At 42.0% G+C, this 20,547-nt stretch overlaps 1 protein-coding gene across 2 annotated transcripts in view; it reads right to left on the bottom strand.

Moving 5' to 3' along the window:
- Window positions 1-20,016, bottom strand: part of ldlrap1b (low density lipoprotein receptor adaptor protein 1b) — a 33,984-nt gene extending 13,968 nt beyond the window's left edge. For both annotated transcript variants that reach the window (XM_069661855.1, XM_069661856.1), the window contains exons 1-3: window positions 19,757-20,016; window positions 4,835-4,977; window positions 2,997-3,109 (exon numbers count right to left, since the gene is read on the bottom strand). In XM_069661855.1, the coding sequence (XP_069517956.1) occupies window positions 2,997-3,109; window positions 4,835-4,977; window positions 19,757-19,841 (341 nt within the window). In that variant the 5' untranslated portion in view covers window positions 19,842-20,016. The remainder of the gene's footprint in view (window positions 1-2,996; window positions 3,110-4,834; window positions 4,978-19,756) is intronic.
- Window positions 20,017-20,547: the final 531 nt, after the last annotated feature.

Here is a 20,547-nt window from a genome sequence, read left to right as displayed (position 1 = left end):
AGTGTGAGATACAACCAGCTTTATGTCATCACACTATCCTGAGGTTAGGTGCTAAGGCTGGAGCATATACCTCATATTCTTCAAATGAGACAATTTAAGGTTTTTTAAAAAGGTTGCATGCTGGTATTCTAGAAACAACAGGAATTGTGGCCCAGTTGTGGTTGTGACTCACAGCACATCAAGGCAATAAAAGGTACACTGGCTACTTCTGATTAGTTAGTTTTTAACTTAACACACAATACATGATACTTCCATGCATCCATTATCTTCAGTTATCCGGGGCCGGGTCGCGGTGGCTGCCTACTCAGTAAGGTGACCCAGGCGTCCCTCTCACCAGCAACATTTTCCAGTTCCTCCTGGGTGATTCCGAGGCGTTCCCAGGTCAGACGGGATATATAACCCCTCCAGCGAGCTCTGGGTCTGCCCTGGGGTCTCCTCCCAGTTGGACGTGCCCAGAAAACCTCCAAAGGGAGGCGCCCAGGAGGCATCCTAACCAGATGCCCGAACCACCTCAACTGGCTCCTTTCAACGCGAAGGAGAAGCGGCCAGACCTCCACGCGACACTGAAGAGGCGTGCCAGCCACGACAGCCAAACAATGTCCAGAGCCTTTAGCATCTCAGGGCGAATCTCATCTACACCTGGCGCCTTGCCACTGAGGAGCTTCTTGACTACCTCAGTGACCTCTGCCTCGGATATAGCTAAGGCTTCCCTTGGACCTATAGACTCTGCCTCCTCATCAGAGGACGTTTTGGCTGGGTTCAGGAGTTCCTCAAAGTGTTCCTTCCACCGCCCGACAATATCCTCAGTCCTGGTCAGCAGTTCTCCACCCCTTCTGAAAACAGCTTGAGCCAATCCCTGCTTCCCCTTCCTGAGTTGTCTAACAGTTTGCCAGAACTTCTTTGAGGCCAACCAAAAGTCGTCCTTCATAGCCTCCCCGAACTCCTCCCACACCTGGGTTTTTGCTTCCGCAACCACAGAAGCTGCAGCCCTTCTGGCCACTCGGTACTTGTCTGCTGCCTCTGGAGAACCCTGGCCTAACAAAGTCTGAAAGGCCTCCTTCTTCAGCCTGATGGCTTCCTGGACACCAACGGTGAATTGGTATCCACCAACGGGTTCTCAGGGTGCCGCCACGACAGGCACAGACAGCCTTCTGGCCATAACTCCTTGTAGCCGCTTCCACAATGGAGGTTTTGAACACGGCCCATTCGGATTCCATGTCCCCAGCCTACCCCGGGATGCAAGAGAAATTCTTCCGAAGGTGGAAGTTGAAGACCTCGCGACAGGGGCCTCTGCCAGACGTTCCCAGTTCACCCTCACTACATGTTTAAGTTTACCAGGTCTGTCCCGCAGCCTCCCCTGCCATCTGATCCAACTCACCACCAGGTGGTGATCAGTTGACAGCTCTGCTCCTCTCTTCACCCAAGTGTGTCCAAAACATGTGGCCGCAGGTCTGATGAAACGACCACAAAGTCGATCAGTGATCTACGACGTAGGGTGCTCTGGTACCAGGTACACTTATGAGCATCCCTATTTTCGAACATGGTGTTTGTTATGGCCAATACATGACGAGCACAGAGGTCCAATAACAAGACACCACTCAAGTTCAGATCGGGCAGGCCGTTCCTCCCAATCACCCCTCTCCAGGTTTCACCATCGTTGCCCACATGAGCGTTAAAGTCCCCCAGTAGAACTATGGAGTCCCAAAATGGGACCCCTTCCAGGACCCCACCCAGTGACTCCAAGAAGGCCGCATACTCTGAACTGGTGTTTGGTTAATAAGAATAGAAAACAGTTTGAGACTGTGAAAGCACCAGAATTAATCAATTAATCAATGGACTGAAAGGCATTTTTGTTAAATCCAATTCTTATCTAAGTTTTCAACCACATATGCCAAATAATCTCTGGTTCCTTCATCTTATATAAGAATATTAGTAACAGCTGCTGCATTGCTACTGAAATGCTGGTCAGAGAAATCAAGATCTTTGAGAAAAGATCAATATTTCATGCCAAATGATAAATTGAAACAAATTATCAACTCAATTAATTAATTGATTAATCGTTAGGTGCAGCCCTAATTTTCAGTGAAACAAAATTGCACAGAAAATAAAACAAATGATGTTGACCATGATCTCCCTTTTACTGGGTCAAGTTAAAGCTCACAGAAACTCCTTGTCCCTTCAATTTCATCAAAGTGTAACACGTTAGCTGTATATCATTTTTTCTTTCTTCACCTTAATAGACTTTTGTGGGTGATTTTCTTCAGGTTAAATCTGAGAAAACAACACAGTGATGTAGAGACCAGTTTTTATATGGATGAATGCTGTATGCTTCAGAAATTATCTACATACTAATTACTTAAAGCTGCACATCGAGGGAGAAGTTGTTTATTGACAAGCCATGCAAAACTGAGCAGTTGGCAAGAATGATGCTGTTTTCTAAAACAGAAGAACATCCCATGGTAACACTGAAAAGTTAAAATTATCAGTAGTGAAGACACCTTGTCAGTCAAAATGTTCTAGGATAACTTTGGAAAGACTTTGGAAAGATGTTCAGATTTTGCCCTAAATCTGCCAGCTTTTAGTACAAATTATTCAAAATGACCCTATTCATGCATGGAGAAATGATGGGAAGCCCCATCACTCCTTGATATGTAGACTAATAAATGTGTAATTTTAGTAAAGAAATTCAGGTTTGGGTTATAAGCTCAAGGCCAGTGGAGGTAAGAAACCTTTAAGCGTGCAGGCTCTAGCAGGCAAGTGAGATATTTAGGCATTTTACTAGACAGAATGTGTGTGTCCGTGTGAAGCTCAGACATGCAGCTGTTGTAGCACTCCAAAGAGAGTTGAAATTGATGAGACATACTGCTGATAGACTGAGTGTGAGACAGAGAGGCAGAAAGCTTAGGGTAAGTTTCATAACTGGGGACACCCACGTCAGTAACGGACATAGAATTTGTTGGAAGTGTCAAAGAAAGAGTCGAAAGAGGGGGGCTTACCTGTAAATGGAGATGTTTTCTATCAGCTGGTTGGAGGCACTGTCGTAAAGGATGATTCCTCGTGGCGAAACTGTTAGTGTGACTTTTTGGAGTTTTTTCCCACTGGCTTTGGCCTGGACAGATGGGAAGACGGAGAAAAAAGGGTGAAGGCAACTGAGAGAAAGTAGGGTGCATGAGTAACACACTCACAGACTTTGAGGCACGTTCCCAGTAAGTGTGTGAGTGCTTAGAGTTGTCCCTCTGTCAAATCATCAAGTGCGTGAGGGCTCTGACACTGACTTTTCTACGCCAAATTGCGAAATTTTCGTGAGTCCACATATCTGCAGACTTTCATAGCCAACTTGGTGATGTTTATACAAACACGATCATCAAGCCCCCCACTAAATGTAAACAAATGTTTTTATTTATTTATATTTATTTAGTATTCAATAAAGTTTGAACAAAAAAAATTAATTGTAAACAAAGCAAGCATGGAATGTTGATGTTTTTCAGTTAAATATTCGTAAAGTATTAAAAATAATGCCTTTATAACTTTTGATAGTTTGCTAAAATATGTTAAACACTGTAATGTAAGACAAACAATTACATGCTGGAGGTTGGCTGTTTTTCCAAACTATTTAATGGCGTATCTCGTTTCCAGGCAACATGTGATGTCATGATAGTGTGTCCCATTCCTGATTTTTATGCAGTTCTTAAACCCTCACAAACTCACGCACTGAACACCTGATGTCATTAAAGACTGCAAGGGTTCAGTGCTTAGGCTTGAGGGTGGAGATTGGGATTGGGCCAGAGATATAACACAGGGAAAAAATCAATTAGCTGAGTGTCAACATCGCATTTATGTAAATTACAACTTGGACTGCTAATTTTTGATCAGCCAAACCAATTAAAATCCACAGATGCCAGGGAAATGATAAACAAAGTCAAATATGTTAAGCTAATTCCCTATCATCAAACTTTCATGGGATTCTGAATGTTTATCAGAAGATGACTTTAACCTAACAGAGCTTACGAGGATATGCAGAAAATACTTGCAGGTCCTCAAATCCAGGGATGGAAAGTTTGTTTTGCGTAGGCCTACCCAAGAAAACTTGAGACTGAATGGCTAAGTTAACAGCTTGAATAAATCTGTCAATATGACATTTCTGTATTGGGTATTGGGTGCAAAGTGAAGAGGGCCCAATATCAACTGTGGAAAATGTGAAGGGGTCTGAATACTTTCTTGATGAACTCTATGACCTGATGATATAGTACCTGACATCTATAATCTGCTTATTATACACTACAAAAAAATGCATTCATTCAGTATTATAATCAAACTCTTTGAGAAGGACACGAAGGGCAGCTGCCAGATGTGGTTCAATAAGGGCTATTGCTTCCCTCAACACAAAAAACTGTCTCAAGTTCTGCCATTCAAATGGTGCTAACTTCATTAGAAAATGAGCTGCCAGATCCAGTAACATTAAGTATTTTCTACCATGATAAAGCTGGCTGAGCCAAATGCTGAGCAACAATGCCCATAGTCCAAACTAATTGCATCCTTCTCTAAATATCAGCCTGGGCCCCTCAGAGAGAGTAGGCAGCCAACCAGTCATTTTCACTGAGGTGTCTGTCAGGTCATAAATAGGAGAAAACTACTGGATGACTTCAAAATGACAGAGGCGATGATGTGGGAAGATATTATATGTGCCTGAGACAAACTCATTCTCTGGGAATTGTTTTCTGAATGTGGGTGTGACAATAAAATTGGGGCGCCCTGTGTTTAAGCTAGAAAACCCAGTTGAGTGTGTGCATGTGCCTTGCTTGCTATACGTGAGTAGGTGTGTGTTGTCTCTTACCGTGGCGACTATCCTCTTGACAGCAGCCGCAGACAGCTCCTCTCCTTTGGGCTGCTCAACCATTGTTACCCCCAGGTACTTGAGCTGGAACACCATGCCCTCCAAAAGGGTCTCCCTTGTGTCCGTCCAGTTCTCTGGAAGCTCTGCAGATGAGACATGCACCAGTGACATTTCTCTTCATCAACTTTCCACCTGCTTCTACTGTAAGGCAGGCTGAGAGGTACTCTGTCAGACATGTCAGTACAACACAGCATTCTCTTAGTCCACTTGTAGGATGGTAAGCTCAGCTGCTTTAGATGTGATAGCAGCCAGACTCTTAAAGGGATAGTTCAGATTTTTTGAAGAGGGGTTATATGAGGTACTTATCAATAGTTAGTGTACTACATCCAGCAGATAACAGTCCGCATGGTTCCTATTAGAAGAAGCCGGCCACAGCTCCGTCACGAAAGCTAAGCTTAGCACCGCTGCAGAGGGGGTCAGAAGTACTACATACTTTAGCAACTTCAAAAAGTGTCCTGAGTATAAACAAACATTTCAGTTTAAGTGTATGCTGTATTTTATTTTTTGTCACCGCTTCACATTGACGTCAGCCAGCCCTTTCCCTCTGCACTGTGTCTTACTCTGCACAACGGCCCTGTATACCTACGCATGCAGCGCATGGTATCACAACAGCAGTCAAGAGACAACCAATAAAAGAAAATAATAATAATAATAATAATACATTTTATTTATAAGCGCCTTTCAGGACACTCAAGGTCGCTGTACAAAAAAAACACACAAACAAGAGTAAAAACACCAACAAGGGTAAAACAAACCAGATAAAATACATTAGGAGTGGGTGAGGGACAGTGCTTAGAGTTGGGGAGAGTAGGTGAGGCGGAACAGATGGGTTTTGAGATTTGATTTAAAGATCGGGAGGGTGGTGCAGTTTCGGAGGTTGGGTGGGAGGGACAATGATACACCGTAAATGGTGGGGACTAAAGGATATCGTTTTCCTACGCATGGGGTGAAGTGCTGTATGTCAGCTGTTTGGGTCAGAAAGTGCCGCGGCTAGCACAGAATCAAATCAACCTTCACTTTCAAGATATCACTGTTGGTGCTTGCTTGTTTTTTCCAGACTGTTTAAACAAAGAGTGCCCTGGTTACCTTATAGATTACACAGAGTTCTGTTGAGCGATAATGGTGTTAGATAGCGGTGGCAAGCTCTGCTGAATGTAAACAACACTCCAGGCGCAAACACTAAGACAGCTCCACGTCTGTACTCTGCACCAATCATTTATCTGAAGAGTAATCCAGCTAGACTCTCTAGTATCCTGCTACCCATTTAACAAACACCCATGTTTGTAGGCCTACTGTGTGCTTTATATTATTCCTTCATTATTATTATTATTTAGTCCCTCCTCTCCTCGCTCCTCTGATCATAGAGAAGAGCTTTGGGACGGTCCTCAATATCGCAGTTCCGAAACTCCTTCTGGTTCGAGCGAGGCTCCAAGAGCAAGGAAACATCGAATAAGAGACTTTAGATCCAGCATTTGGTCCAACAATAAACATGCTGACTTATCCTTGAAGCTCATAAACGGTTTATGGACTTGCCATTATGAGGTGTGACAGAGGAAGAGAGAACTATTTGTTTCCTCAAAAGGTCCATTACAACCACAATCAACAACGTCATGCCCCACCCTCTTGGGTGGTCTTCGTGGCTGTCAGTATCTTCACTGGGATCTAAATAGAAATGTTTTTGTCCAAGATTTGCAGCCAGCTTAAAATAGTTAAAAAAAAAGCTTCTTCTCGTGTGCTTTACAATACTTTAAAGGGTCTCAAAAGCTCAGTATACTCAATAGTTTAGCCATTTTATTGATACTTTATTGATTAATCCATGTATACTCAACATTTTGGGATTGAAATGTGTGAACTTGTGAGAAATTGTAATTGGTTGAAATTGAGAAGACAAATTGCATATTTATCATGAATTAATCTATTTCTCCGTTAGCACTTCAATAAATGATATGATTAGAAAAATATATACTTTTTGACTCAATAGGACTTTTAATTAGCCTAATTCTGCAATGATAACTTTAACGTTTCATATTCTTTTCACAATTTTAATTAAAAGAATTCATTCTAGGCATAGTTAAAGGTTTTGCTTGCTTACTCGTGTTAGCTACTAAACTTTCATTGACTTTGCAATGTACCAAAAAAATACTATTTATCTGTAAAATGGCCAGTATTGTTTTATATCTTTTTAAATGTATTTTTACTTTGTGATCACTATCACTTGGCTAAAGAAGTGATATATATTTGAGGGAATATAAACCACTTGGAAACTGCAGCAAGAGCAACCCATAATATTCATTTCTTCTCCAGCCAAACCAAGCCAATCGCAAGGGGTTGTGGGGAATGGTTTAACAATCTAAATGCAGCTCTAACCAAACCCATACTTAAGTAATGGGAAGGTTTTCCGGTGAACATCCACACTAAGGTCAAGGTCCTTGAGCTCCTAAGTGTGGGGAACAGATCAGGCTGTCCTCTTCTACTGATCCTGTACTTACATTAGTGTCTGGATAAGTAGCAGCCTGAATGTAATATAATCTGAGGTGAAAAATCGTTAGCTGCTGTTCATGAGCTAAATCAAATTACCAAGTGGACGATAAATATCTATTATGAGGTGCAGCCATTTCAAACATTTGCCAACCAAATAAAATAGGGACGATGCAGGCTTAACCTCAGCTATCATCATTTCCAACATTTGGAGTTTGTTTATAAAACGCAGAGACAACATGGAAGACAGGTCTGCTTCACTGAATATCAACAATTTGTCAGATGTGCGTTGACAGTGCATTGAGTGATTCAAGGTTTAGGAAAGATGTCATTCACACAAACGCACACAGCTGCACACAGCTGCAGCAGCAGGCTTGTGCTTGTTCACTGGACGTCAGAAGCATGTCTACCTGCATGAATACTTCAACATACTAAAAGTCACAGGAAGGAAGCCTTTGAGAATGACTAGCAGTAGTTCACCCTGACTGCAAAGTCTTACGCCGGGAACACACCGGATGCCGAAGCAACGAAAATCGCGCGCGAGCTGGAGCACTTCCGTTCACACCAGACGCGCATTTCTCCGCACCGGTCGACAAGCGCCTCTGCTCCTCAGCTGTCGTTTACTCACATTTGGAGCCGTTTTCATGTTTTCATCATGCTCTCTCTCTCTGTTTGCGTGTGTGTTTTGACACCCCGCCCGCACCCTCTATAGCCAGTCCACTTTGTGTCTCTCCCTTTCTTCTGTGTGCCTGTGTGTCTGTGTCTATGTCTATGTCTATGTGTCTATGTCTGTGTGTCTGTGTGTATCTTCATCTCTCTCGCGCTCTGTTTAGATACTGACAAATATGTAAAAAGACACAAATATAACATCGCATTTGTCAATCGCGGTGTTTTATTTTGAAAATTGTTTTAATTTTGAAGATTGACCGGATTCTCTCATTGTTTCATGTGTGACTTCCTGCCAGGATTGACGCGATCGCTCGCGGCTCGCCCAAAAAATAGACCAGACACCGAAACGATCGCTGCAGGGCGCGAGCCAGCCGCGGAGGTGCGCGCCGGGGCGCGCCTGGTGTGAACGACACAATCGGTTAACATGGGCGCCGAAAGGAAACGGCCTCCGCTTCTCGGCGCTTCGGCGTCCGGTGTGTTCCCGGCGTTAGGAATCCCCCATCCCATGAGAGCCTGATGATCCTGATGGGGTGGCTGTGGCTTAGTGGTAGAGTCGGTCGTCTTTATATCGAAAGGCTGGGGGTTCGATTCACATGTTGTAGTGTCCTTGGGCAAGACACTGAACCCCAATTGCTCCCGCTGGCATAGCCATCGGGTATTTGGCATACATCTGATTGGAGATTGGCACTTGGCCTTTGCCATCAGTGTGTGAATGTGTGTGTGAATGGGTGAATGTGACATGTAGTGTAAAGCAGCTTTGAGTGGTCACAAGACTATAAAAGCGCTATATAAGTACAGTTCATTCACGTTACTGTAAGAACACTATATGCAGATGATAAGAAGTGTTGAATATATTAAAAAAAGAAAAAAAACATCTGCAACATCATAGGATCAGTTAAAGCTATGAAACAGCAGCTTTCTTCAAAAACTTGCAAAATGGCATTCAAGGAAGAAACTTGTGAACTAGAGTTATTGTATAGACTGGTGCATATTCCCAGAGAGCTGATTTGTATGGAACAATAATCCATTTTCATATTGGTCACATTTGCATTTACACAACCAACCCCCCATCCAGCACTTCCCCCAGTACCAGCCCCCTTCATGCCAGTTCTCTGCAGCTGCGGTGCTGATTAGAGAAAACATCAAAGGCTTCTCGACTGTGCTGGAGCTCTGGCTGGTCAGTGAGCACTGTTCGCCTGGGCGACACTGCCTTTAAATGAGCCAGGGGATAAGACTGGGGAAGCAGGTAGAGGTTGCAGCTGCCAACATCAATGCGGGTACGCATAAATGTTTGTTTAGCCAATCATCTTCAACAAATATTTTGGATAATGAGCCAGTAGGGTTACTCTGCCTTGTAATGCCTCTTACTCTGCAGGTCATCACCGGACCCAGACCCTTTTTAAAATGTTTCATTGCTGCCCAGCTCACCCCCCTTACACACATACGAATCATCACATAAATGTCTTCTACACTACTACAGAGACGCTCATGCCAGATGTTAGTGAAGGCCCAGTGAACACAAACATAAGAAATAATTGTTGGTTGACCTCCAAATTATAGGGGATTGAAAATAAGAATCTTTCACTTCCAGCATCTGTCAATCTTGAATAACTCCCAAATGATATTCCACTCAATAGTAAGTCTTACAAATAAAGAATTAGTCACCTTAAAGCCCTCAACTGAATAGTACAATCTGTTGTTCTGTTGTTGAGGCTTTTACCAGTCTTAAATTTCAAGACCTTCTGCCCCTCAAATGTTCTACCTTTCCCTTTCACACAGGTCCTTCATTTCGGCATCAACCCTCAAAGCCATAAGCTACAGAATCTCTTCATCTCTCAAATTTGCAGACATCTTTGCTATTGTCCTCTACTTCCTCAACCTCGGATGTTTTATCATCCTGTTATGTGCCGCTCTTCTGGTTTAGAACTGGCAGCATGATATAAAAGGTCATCACCCTACCCACTTGCTCACGGTGAATGTTCCCAACTATTACCTGCTGCGTTCACACAGTGGCTCACCACAACTTCTCGCAGACATTTTACACAGCTGCTGGCAGGAAAAAAGTCAGCATAAGTCGGGGTTAAAATTTCTGCCATTTTCAAAGGGACAAATGATGTCCTTGTCTTGCCATGTGCTCTTATGGACATGAAATGTCATCAGTTGTGGTCTGGAAATTGATACAATTTAGGCCACATCCAGCCAAGTAAAGTCAAAATTTACCATAGGATGCTGTCAGAGCTGACTTGTGTTAACCTGGGGAAGAGAAGTATCCTAGCATGCATTTTTACCAACTTGGAAATATGCTCAGTGGCAGTGAGTAGTAGGTAGTACAATCGAGTAAGGATAACACATTTGTGGTTGTTGGCCACATTTAGTTAGCTAGATAAGCAGAACTTTTTGATGAGATTATTTACAGTTATGTTGAAGTGTTATAAGCCTGGCAGAGCTGATGATGAAAAAGTGCACCTTAGGGCTGCACAATGATGACCAAAATGATAATCAAGATTATTTTGACCAATATGAGATCATGATTATAAATCAGAATTATTTATCAATTTTAGGGACAACATTTTTAATGCTTAAATAGCATTAATAACAAGTCAAATCATTGTTAGATGTTTTTACTGCATACGCCAAAGCCTGCTGATACATGACTGGTTAATACTTGGACTACAAATGTACCACAAACGGAAACCAGAACACTTCTTGTACTAAAATCTACCCATTTGCTATTCCAAACTTGATGTACCCTTTATTGAAAACAAAACAATGGAGAAAAGGTCCATTAAATAGACCTTAAAGCTTCCATTCTTAAAAGCTTCCATTAAATAAACAAGGAAATCCTAAATAAGGAAAGGCTCAACCAACCCTTTGCAACACAAAGGAAATGGGAGAAAAGTTTACATTTACAATGGTTAATATCAAAGCCAATGCATACTCTGTCCAAAGCAAGAAGCTAGCAAAAGACTCCAAACATTACTTCTCCTGTCTGTCCATTACCCGTTTCTAAGCTGGTTTTAGCTGTCCATAAATACCCTATTTCATGTGGGATTGTGCATAAGTGTAGCAGTCTGCCTTACTCAATGCTAGAATCCTAACAATATGGATTTTTGAGACAGTTATTGCTTTGGATTTCAGGGGGGAAATATATATTTGTGTTAGGCACATATCAGCTGGTCAGGGTCTGCAGAAAACAGCCACTTATTGAAGCTTAATCAGCTTGTTATCAGACAACCAGTATAAAGTCCTTTCTAACATCCCCATCCCCCCATCTGCTCCTGCTAAGACATGTCCTACACTGCACAGGCACAGCTACCAGGAGAGGGGGGGGGGGGGGGGGGCAAGGAAAATAAATGCAGCTCCTACCTCGCTCAGCAAGTTCACCTCACATGAACTATTGTACAAGTCAATATGAAGCAATATGTTTTTTTGACAAAAATGTGTCTGATGGAAGTTTAGACTGGGTGTGTTTAACGCACATTCTGAGTTATTAAAATCTGTTGTATTACCATTTCAAAGAAAGTAATCTAAAAAAATCTCTCAAAAACTGAAACAATTATTCAAGAATGTGCCTCACGCCACATCATGCAACTTAATCCCATTACCTCTGTTTAGCGAGACTGTCCTTTGAAATGGAGAGGGACACCAGTATCAACGGTAACTGCATGTACTATGGTGTACTATTCGGGCAGGTTATTGGAGTTGTGCGGTTCAATGTACCTTTGAGCAGAAATCCAGACAGAGAGCCTGTCTGTTGTCGGAGAGCCCTGCGTGTCAGCCCAGGCTGAGGTCATTGGGCTCCTCCAGTGATTACACAAGACTGTTGTTGAACAAAACATGCTACAAAGATCATAACCTCTTTTTTAATACAAACATTTGAGACTATACATAAGCTGGGACTTTTCATAACACTTTTATGAAGAGGAAGAAGGGCCCTTTTGATGTAACAAGAGCTCAGGAGAGGTACGACAGCACAGAGGTCTGACGAATCATAATCAAAGGGATTCGAAAGCTTACTCTGCACTGCATTATGGCATGAGAAGGGTTGGTCAATGCGGAGGGCATTTCGGTCGACATGGAGGAAATTAACCAGGCAATTTGGACACGGGACGGTCGCTAATCGTTTGTGATAAGGAGAGAAGATCTTCTATCCTGGACTTGCCCCTGCTTTAAGAGGGGACGTCAGTCAGTGAGGAGGGACGGGAAGACAGAGAAACATTTAAAAATGAAGAACGGCTCATAAATGACAAGAGAAAAGTAATGTAATCCTGTAATTAAGTCAATCACCAGCAAAAAAATGAAAAGAAAGCAGCCAATTAGTCAGCCACAATTACCACCATAAATTCACATACAAAAATGTTAATGGAAAATTAGTCAGATGCAACAATTTAATCATTGTGAAACAGCAGGAGTGCTCTGCTAGGCTCAATAATGTAGTTAATAAACCGGAGGCTGGCATGGAGGGAGATATGCATGCAGCGACACAAGGCCTTAGGACACAAATCACCACAGTGCCATTCACACAACTTTGATTAAAATTCTTTACTACATACAAACTATGTCTGTCCAACTGCATAGGACTGACAAAGATGAAATAAAGATGCCTATCCTTCTTCATAGTCAGTGATACATTTAGCAAATGTATCAATGAAGATGACATAACTTGAGTATGAATGAGTAAGACCTACTGTGACATGGCATTATTTTATTACATCAGACAGTACAGGTTAATGTTCTAGCAGTATCCGGGGAAATCCTTTAACATCCGTTTTACTGAAATCATTATTTAAATTTAACAGATTTAGCTAGAAAGCTGTTTTGACACAAGCAGGCATTTTACAGATATACAGTAGGCTATATATGACTGAGTGTGTCATGAATGATACGTGTGAGACTCTATAGAGGAGAAGGAGGCTACAAAAGGGTTGGAAATTAAGTTTTTTTAAAATGTGATCATAATTTTATCAGCACTGTAATGGATAATGCTAGTTTCTCACCCTGGGCTAGCAACAAAGTGGCCCTGCTTGGTTTATCAAATTAACACACACAAAAAGACTTTCGGGGCAACAATCAAAGCCACACCACCACTCCACAGCTCCAACAGGCTCCACAAGTCAGGCCTGCTGCATCAACATTTCCCCTTTGTTGAGATTTGAAAGGATCTTGTGAGCACTGAGAGCTCTTCGCATGGTTTCACAATTGTGCCAGTGGATGAATGAGAGTAAAGAATCCCAGCGTGCTTATCTGAGCCCTCTGGATCCCAAACTGTGAATGACTCATTGTTTTTGGTCTGGCTGAAGATACTCCTGCCCACCTGCATGTATTCTCTCAAGATGGGAAATTAATAAATCCCCACTGGGGCTCCTGTTGTTCTTAAACATATTTTCTTCCAGAAAGTGAAACAAGCACTAAAACCTGGACAATAACAGGGTCTACATTTTTACTTTGCTTGGAGATGTGCATCATGCTGAGATATAGAGAAAAGGTGTGTACTCTGGCTGACCTGCATATGGTCTTCTCAGAGACTCGGTGTTTAACTATGGAAAAACATAACACTATCTGCTCTGGAGGGTTGCTTGTGTGAGCTAACGAGCAAGTTGGTTCTCAACCCAAGAAATTGGTGTGGGATGGAACCACACAATGTCAAAGAGAAGCCCATATGTTTGGGTGCCACCTCAAACAAACCAAAGGTTTTAAGAATTTCCTTTAACAGCTGGACACAAGATTTTAGCAACAACCAACAGTGAATTTTTCTGGGACTACTTTCTTCAGGGAAATATTAAAGACATGTCAAGCTAGTTTTTCCAGCGACATAATAATGTGTTTGGAATCAATTCCAAAGAAACCTCAGTTCCCATGTTCATCCTTATGCTAGAACATGTCACCAAATGCAAAGTCTATGACAGAGAAAACATGAGATGAATAATATTAACAGACTAGACCGTAAAGACAAATCACAAACAAAAACCTTGAAAACAAAAGGTAAAGTTATTTAATGTCTCTGACCTAGGCCTGGTTTGAATGACCTCTTCGTATCTCACAACAATGAGGCACATGCAAAAAAGACCCATTTCAGCATTATTAGATTCCAATCAGGACACTTGGAACTAATTTAGAAACAGCCGACTCAGATGAGCAAAGATGCCTGGAGGGATACACACAGAGTGGTACAAAGCTGGTTAAGAGAGAGACTTGGACAACCTCTAACTATGAAACAAAAAGTTAAGCCCTACATCTCTATTGCAGACTCTTATGCAACCACTTTATGTATTTTTGATTACAGTGCAGGTAGGAGTTGTGAGCCATCTTTTGCATTCCTTAAAGAGAGACACTGCTATTACTGGGAAACAGCTGAGATAAAGCATTGTTAAGAGAGAAAAAAGAACTACACATGGAGCAATTGTCACCATCTGTCTCTGCCTGGTACGAGGACTGATCCAGTACTGTTGTTCTTCCTGTTGACTTCAGCTACTGTGCCAAGTATATGGGAAATGTTTTTGATATCATAGGAAACCCAGGTGTGACATACACAAATTCAAAAATAGAATTACATACAAATAACCTCAGAGATACTACAGGCTAAAGGAGCAAACGATACAAAAATACTAAGATGAACAGTCAGTGGGGATCTTCTCACCAAGCAGCCTGTGGCCTCCTCCATCTTTGTCCATCAGCACTATGAGCTCCTGTAATTTCGGCTTTTACACCAGCAGACTTATTTGTAGTTCTTCAACACATACGAAATATTTAGGAATAAATCTTAATACAAAGGAAGTGCTGCACGACTGTGTAGCTATCCGTATTTCATTTGATGACCATTCAAAACAATTCCATTTGGATAAGGAAAGGATTTAAAGAGGATAAGAGTCTTATAGTCATGGTTTAAGTCGAAACATTTAGACACATGTCCGTCAGTACTGACTAAATCCACTCAAAGAAGGAAAGTGAGGATAGGGAGAGGATGGAGAAATGAGTGGTCATGCCAGTCAGGGATTACAGCTGATGACCAGCTGAGGCCAGAATGTACTCTCAAAATGAAGCAGGGCTTTGAAACTGACCCCTAAAGCATCCTGTGCACAGCCACACCAAACAGATGAAGCTAGTTTCTATTGCAACTCAAATGATTATGACAAATTAGGATGCCATCACACGGGGGTTGGGTGTGTCCACAAGGCAATGAACATGAACTAAACACTTTAATGTAATAGAAGGATGTAAACGGGTGTAAAATGAGGACCGCTCACACTGGCAGCAACTCAAATGTAAAACAAATTTATAAGCAACTAAAGTTAAAAAAAAAATTAGGAAGTATTTGCAGATTGACAAAATAATGTGATGGTGATTAATCAACTGTTTTAGTTTTTACATTTTAAGCAATAACAAAATGTTGTTGGGTTCCAGCATTTCAAATGTGAAGGATTTGCTTCTTCTCTTTGTAAATTTATGTCAGTAACTGAATAATTGTACTGACATATTTAGACAACTGCACTGCTATGGATATGTAATATGGGGCCCTACCTGGACCAGTTATATAATTAACAAATAGGATTTTGACCTTGCATGACTTTGGTTCAGAGTGAGCTCTCTGTTATTTCCATGCGCCGGAATGACCTCTAAATCAAACAAGAAGAATAAAAACACCACAGAATGAAGGATAAATACACTGTGCCTTTGTTTTCATTGTGTTCTCATGTGTTGTTGAGATTTGGGGGTTCTGGGTGTCAGCTCCACAATAAATCTTTTCTCTGCATCCTTACTTCATGTGTATATCTTTACAGAGACATGTTTCACCTTGTTATTCTAGCAGAAGTAGCAGAGACAGGTGGAGGAGAGAAAGACGGGTCAATAAGAGGTAAAGGAGGATCCCCTGATTAAAATAACCCCCCTTGCATTCCTACTGGCTCTAAATACAAGCAGAGTTTAAGGTTAAGATTGTGCAAAGTGAGGTTTCATAAGAATTCACGGCCACTGGCATTGCTCAGAGGGGGTCGTAGCTTTAAGTATTTCTGGACCTTGAAGAAAACAGAAAAAGGACAAAGTTTTGGAACATGTATCAGAGAAGCCAACAAAAGCAGGTCTTACCAGAATAACATGCTTACCAAAGTGGAGCTCGAAGAAGAATAGGTTGCTTCATGAACTACTTAGGTTTCACTCCTGTTCCTTTGACTAAACACCGAGAAGACATCCATAGACCTCAACCACAGCTTGACTGACAAGTCGGAGAAAAGTTAAGCTGTACTTACTACAGGTGACGAACAGTTGCCTTCCTGGTGCTTTATGGCTCTTATCATGCTTGCAGTTGTGTTTAGTTTTAACTCACTTGCAAGGAAGAGATTACTGTGAAGGAGTCGTAATTGTTGGGGACACTCGGTACTAACTGCTCTCAGGCTAAGTTAGCAGTCTAAATGCAGTTAATTGGGATTGATAGGCTTTCCCCTTGTTGTAAAAGTCTCAGATGGTGTTCTTTTAGTCACCAAGATGCCATACTGACATGAGGTAAAGAACTGTGAACTACCGCACAGACCATATGTCTGCACATATGGCTGAAGGTGATTACATCAATTATTTCTCACCAGGAAGGGGAACTTGTTAGCCACCGTGCTTCCTGTGACATAGTCTTTCAAAGTAGTCAGTAGAGTCTCAAAGCAGGACAATCACAGCAAGACCCGTGGGTTATATTTTTTCTAAAGGAAATAGTTTTTACTCTGAAATAAAAACACATGGGAACACATGCACATTATTCATAATCACAGCCAATTACAATATAGATAAGTGAAAAACATCTGAAAATAGCTCAGCTTATGTTTGACAAGCTCATCATACTTCAAATAACCACCAATTACTGGTCATGATAACAATTCTGATGTTTAAGGTATCCTATCGTTGAGTCGGCTGAAACAGAAACATTCCATCCATTTCCCTACATGAATTACAAATTGTGCTGTGGGAGAAACAGTGACCAAGCATAATCGTGCAGTCCTGTCTACAAACACATTCACATGTTACTCCAAACACAGACACAGCATATAGATACAGAAGATCGAACAGGGTGATAAATCACTGAGGATTTAACAACTCCATAAAGGAATCCTGCAGGAAGCAATCTCCATTACAGCCTGGCAGCCCCCCTTGGCTGACTTTGTGTAGGGGACCCAAAACTGACTGGCCAGCGCAGACCCTACACTGTCTGTTAGAGAAAAAAAATAAAGGTACAGAAGAGTGAAAAACAGGTAATTGAGACCCACTGTGTCTGTCATTTCTGTCACTACAGGGATGCTTTCTGAATTATTACATATGCAAATTAGTCAACAGTTACACCAATTATAATCTCCAGTGAAATATTTCAACAACATAGACTCACACATCTAGTTGTTAAATGTGATTTAGTTAAAATAGTTTAAGTTCATATACACTCCAAATTAGCCATATGCATGGGTCTGCTGACATTCTGATATGTAGCTGCTTCAATATTGACAATCCTACAGGAGACAGTTCATTGACCTGGGACATGGGAGAGAATTGTTTCTCTTCAATGCAGAAACGGATTGTCTGCCACCCACATTTTTCAGATCGGGAATGGAACATAAAAGAGGCCTTCTGGACCTAAAAAGAGTGTTGATGTTACATTCCACATTCCCTACCTAAAAGAGGGAACTGTTTGGATGTAATGAGAGGTCAGGGGAGAAAAATATTTTGTCAGCTCAGCAGACTGCCAAAATCAACTGAGCTGTTTTAAACCATGCAGGAAATGACATAGCTGACACATTCTCGTCCAACCAGAGGCACAAGACTGCAGTAGAAGTGCAAAGGCAAACAGGCTAGAGCAGGCGCCAATGTCAGCCATAATTTACATGTTGACATGTCAGATAGAGAACACTTTTTTTTGACAGTTCTGGAACCTGTCAAGATTTAACACCGACAGTGGGAGAAAAGGAATGTAGTGCTAGGCTACTTTGACAAGGACGAGCCCACTCACAAGGGGGAGAGGTAACATTACTGGAGATGTGCCTCACACTATGTATGGACATGTGATAATCTATTGTATTTTAAATGTAATAAAACCTCAGTCACTATGAAAGTAATTACCTTGTATTACTTTCCTATAAATTGCCCAAGTATCTGGATACATCTTGTTTAAAAACACAGGGTCAGTCGTGAAGTAGAAGATTACTGCCACAACAAGATGGAACAAGTTGCCTCTCTGTTCATATCATCTACAGTTCTCTGGTGCCTACTGCACAGTTAAGCCTATAATTATATCCACTGATTGAAAAACAAAGAAAAATTAACAGTTACTTGATCACAGACGAAACAGGAGGCTCCAGTGAAACTAGCAACAGGGGTGGAAAAAAAAGATGATAATATGATGCACACACAATAAAATGATCGACACCCCCAGCTTATGTCTTCTTGATCGTCCCTTTGTGGCAGCAGCAGAAAAGGGGTGGATAGTACTATTCCACAGTCTGAATGTGGAGCCATGGCAAATCTCACTATGAGCCTGAGGTCCCAGTTTTAGGGATTGATAAGTCGTTAGACCTCTGTGACCACTGCCTGGTCAAATGTGGACTGTGCAGTGTGTGCATCACTGCCCCCCAGAGAGGAGTGGTCCAAAACAAAGCATCGATTCCACTGTTTGGCACGTGTGACATCTTGCTGCCAAGAGCTCTATTGTCTATGAAATAAAAAAAATAAGGGGGGCTTGAAAAGGAGCTGGGGACATTCCCCCTTTGTGTAGGATATCAAAAAAAAAAAAAATAGGTTTAGTCAGCTCAGCCTTCATGTGAAAGCGACGCTAGCATAGTCGCAGTAGTCATGCTGTACACATTAGAAGGTGCAAAGCACCTGAAGCGAGGCATCATATGGAACCCCCACGTAAAACCTTATTCTGCTTAACCCCTTATTCAGGCTTGGCACAAGGGTTATACAAAACTTCCATGTAACATTTAGACTCTGCAACCACTCCTTATACAGTCTGTCCTTTTTTTTGTTTTACATAGTGTATCGCCTAGCAACAGTGCGTTGCTAGGATTGAACAGCCTTGCCAGAAAGACAACCCCTCATCTCTACATGGCTTTTCACTTCGGTGACTCCCCTACGTCTCTATCCGGTAGCTCAACAGCCCAGTTCACAGTTTTTAAGCTCCTTGCTTAGCCTCTCTTTGCATTTGCGATCCGTGATATTCAGTCAGAAGAGTGACGTGGCATACAACCACAGGACTTATAAGAACTCTTATACTCTCTAAGTTTTGTTGTGACATGCGGTCGCGTTTGGTCCGGGTGCATAGGAACGAGAAACACACTGGACTAGTTCAATATGCGGAGAACAAGTTGAAGAGCGGAAACTACTCTGCTTAAAAGCCTCAACAGGAGCTGGTTTACAAACTGTGGGGCGCTGCTGTCAATAAGTGTGAGTTCAGAAGCAAAACAAAAACAATTTCGACATTAAATACTCGCTCTAATAATAGACCACCCGTTTTCTAAGTTGCCAACATTCGGCCTGTCCATCGATCCCCACACTGACAGCTACTATGTTACCAACAATAGTAGCAGACGTCTATATACGACTTGTAAAGTAACGCTAAGTAACATAAACGCCGGTTGTAATGTTAGCTCCTTGTCGATGCTAGCTCGGTTTAGCTAAGTTAGCCTTGTTTAGCCAAAGTAGCGTAAGCTAACGACATCATGGCAATGCTCTGAATAACTGAATACTCACTTCTGTGTCTGCCAGCACCCCACGACTGTTTGGCGATACTGGGGCTCCGTATAATTGCCCTTCCAGCGGATTTCAAAGCGTCCATGTTGTAATCCAAAAGTGGGGCAAAGAGCCCGACAAGCGCCTCTACGTTTCTGTCGAAACACTTACCCGAGTTAAAACAGCCCTTACTTGTCCAAACTTTCTTTCAGCTGTTTTTAACCTCCTCTCTACGGTTAGCTTTCAATCGATGGTGGATTAACATGTTCGTCCCCCTGGGCGGTGTTATGTATGTAAATTAACCGGATAATGTGCGTGACGCCCGTTTGTGGAATCACGCGAGTGAGGTTGTTTTAGCAGCAGCGCTCGCATCCCGGGCGGGCGGTGCTTTTGTTGCTGTTGCTCCTGTTAATACACGGTACAGTTTTACACCCACCCTGTGTCTTCTGTGGCAAATCATTTTGCAGTCATATCACGGGCTGTCCTCAGACCTCTCATGTTTAATTCAGCTACATGGCTTCTTCTTCATCGAGCTGCTAAATTCAGCGTCTATTCTGTAGAAATGTCAACAATCTCTTGACCAGATAAAAAAAAACTGTTCAGATTGATAAAGCACCACAAAGCACCTTGATATTGTGAATCATAGTAAGAACTGACCATTAGCCTGTACTTTAAATCCTTTGTGTTATGTGCATGTTTTTCCTCTGGAAGCAGTCTCAATTTTTGGTCCAAATAATGGCTGATTTTGTTTCATTTTAAGTATTATCAAGTGCATCCTATCCCCTCTTCTGCATGTAACCCTGGCCGTCCTT

The sequence above is a fragment of the Semicossyphus pulcher genome, unplaced genomic scaffold, assembly GCF_022749685.1.
Source record: "Semicossyphus pulcher isolate SPU_LCO1_2020_fin unplaced genomic scaffold, fSemPul1.0.p SCAF_14, whole genome shotgun sequence".
NCBI lineage: Eukaryota > Metazoa > Chordata > Actinopteri > Labriformes > Labridae > Semicossyphus > Semicossyphus pulcher.
The sequence above is the reverse complement of the archived record's forward strand: the minus strand, read 5'-3'. Positions and strand labels throughout refer to the sequence as shown.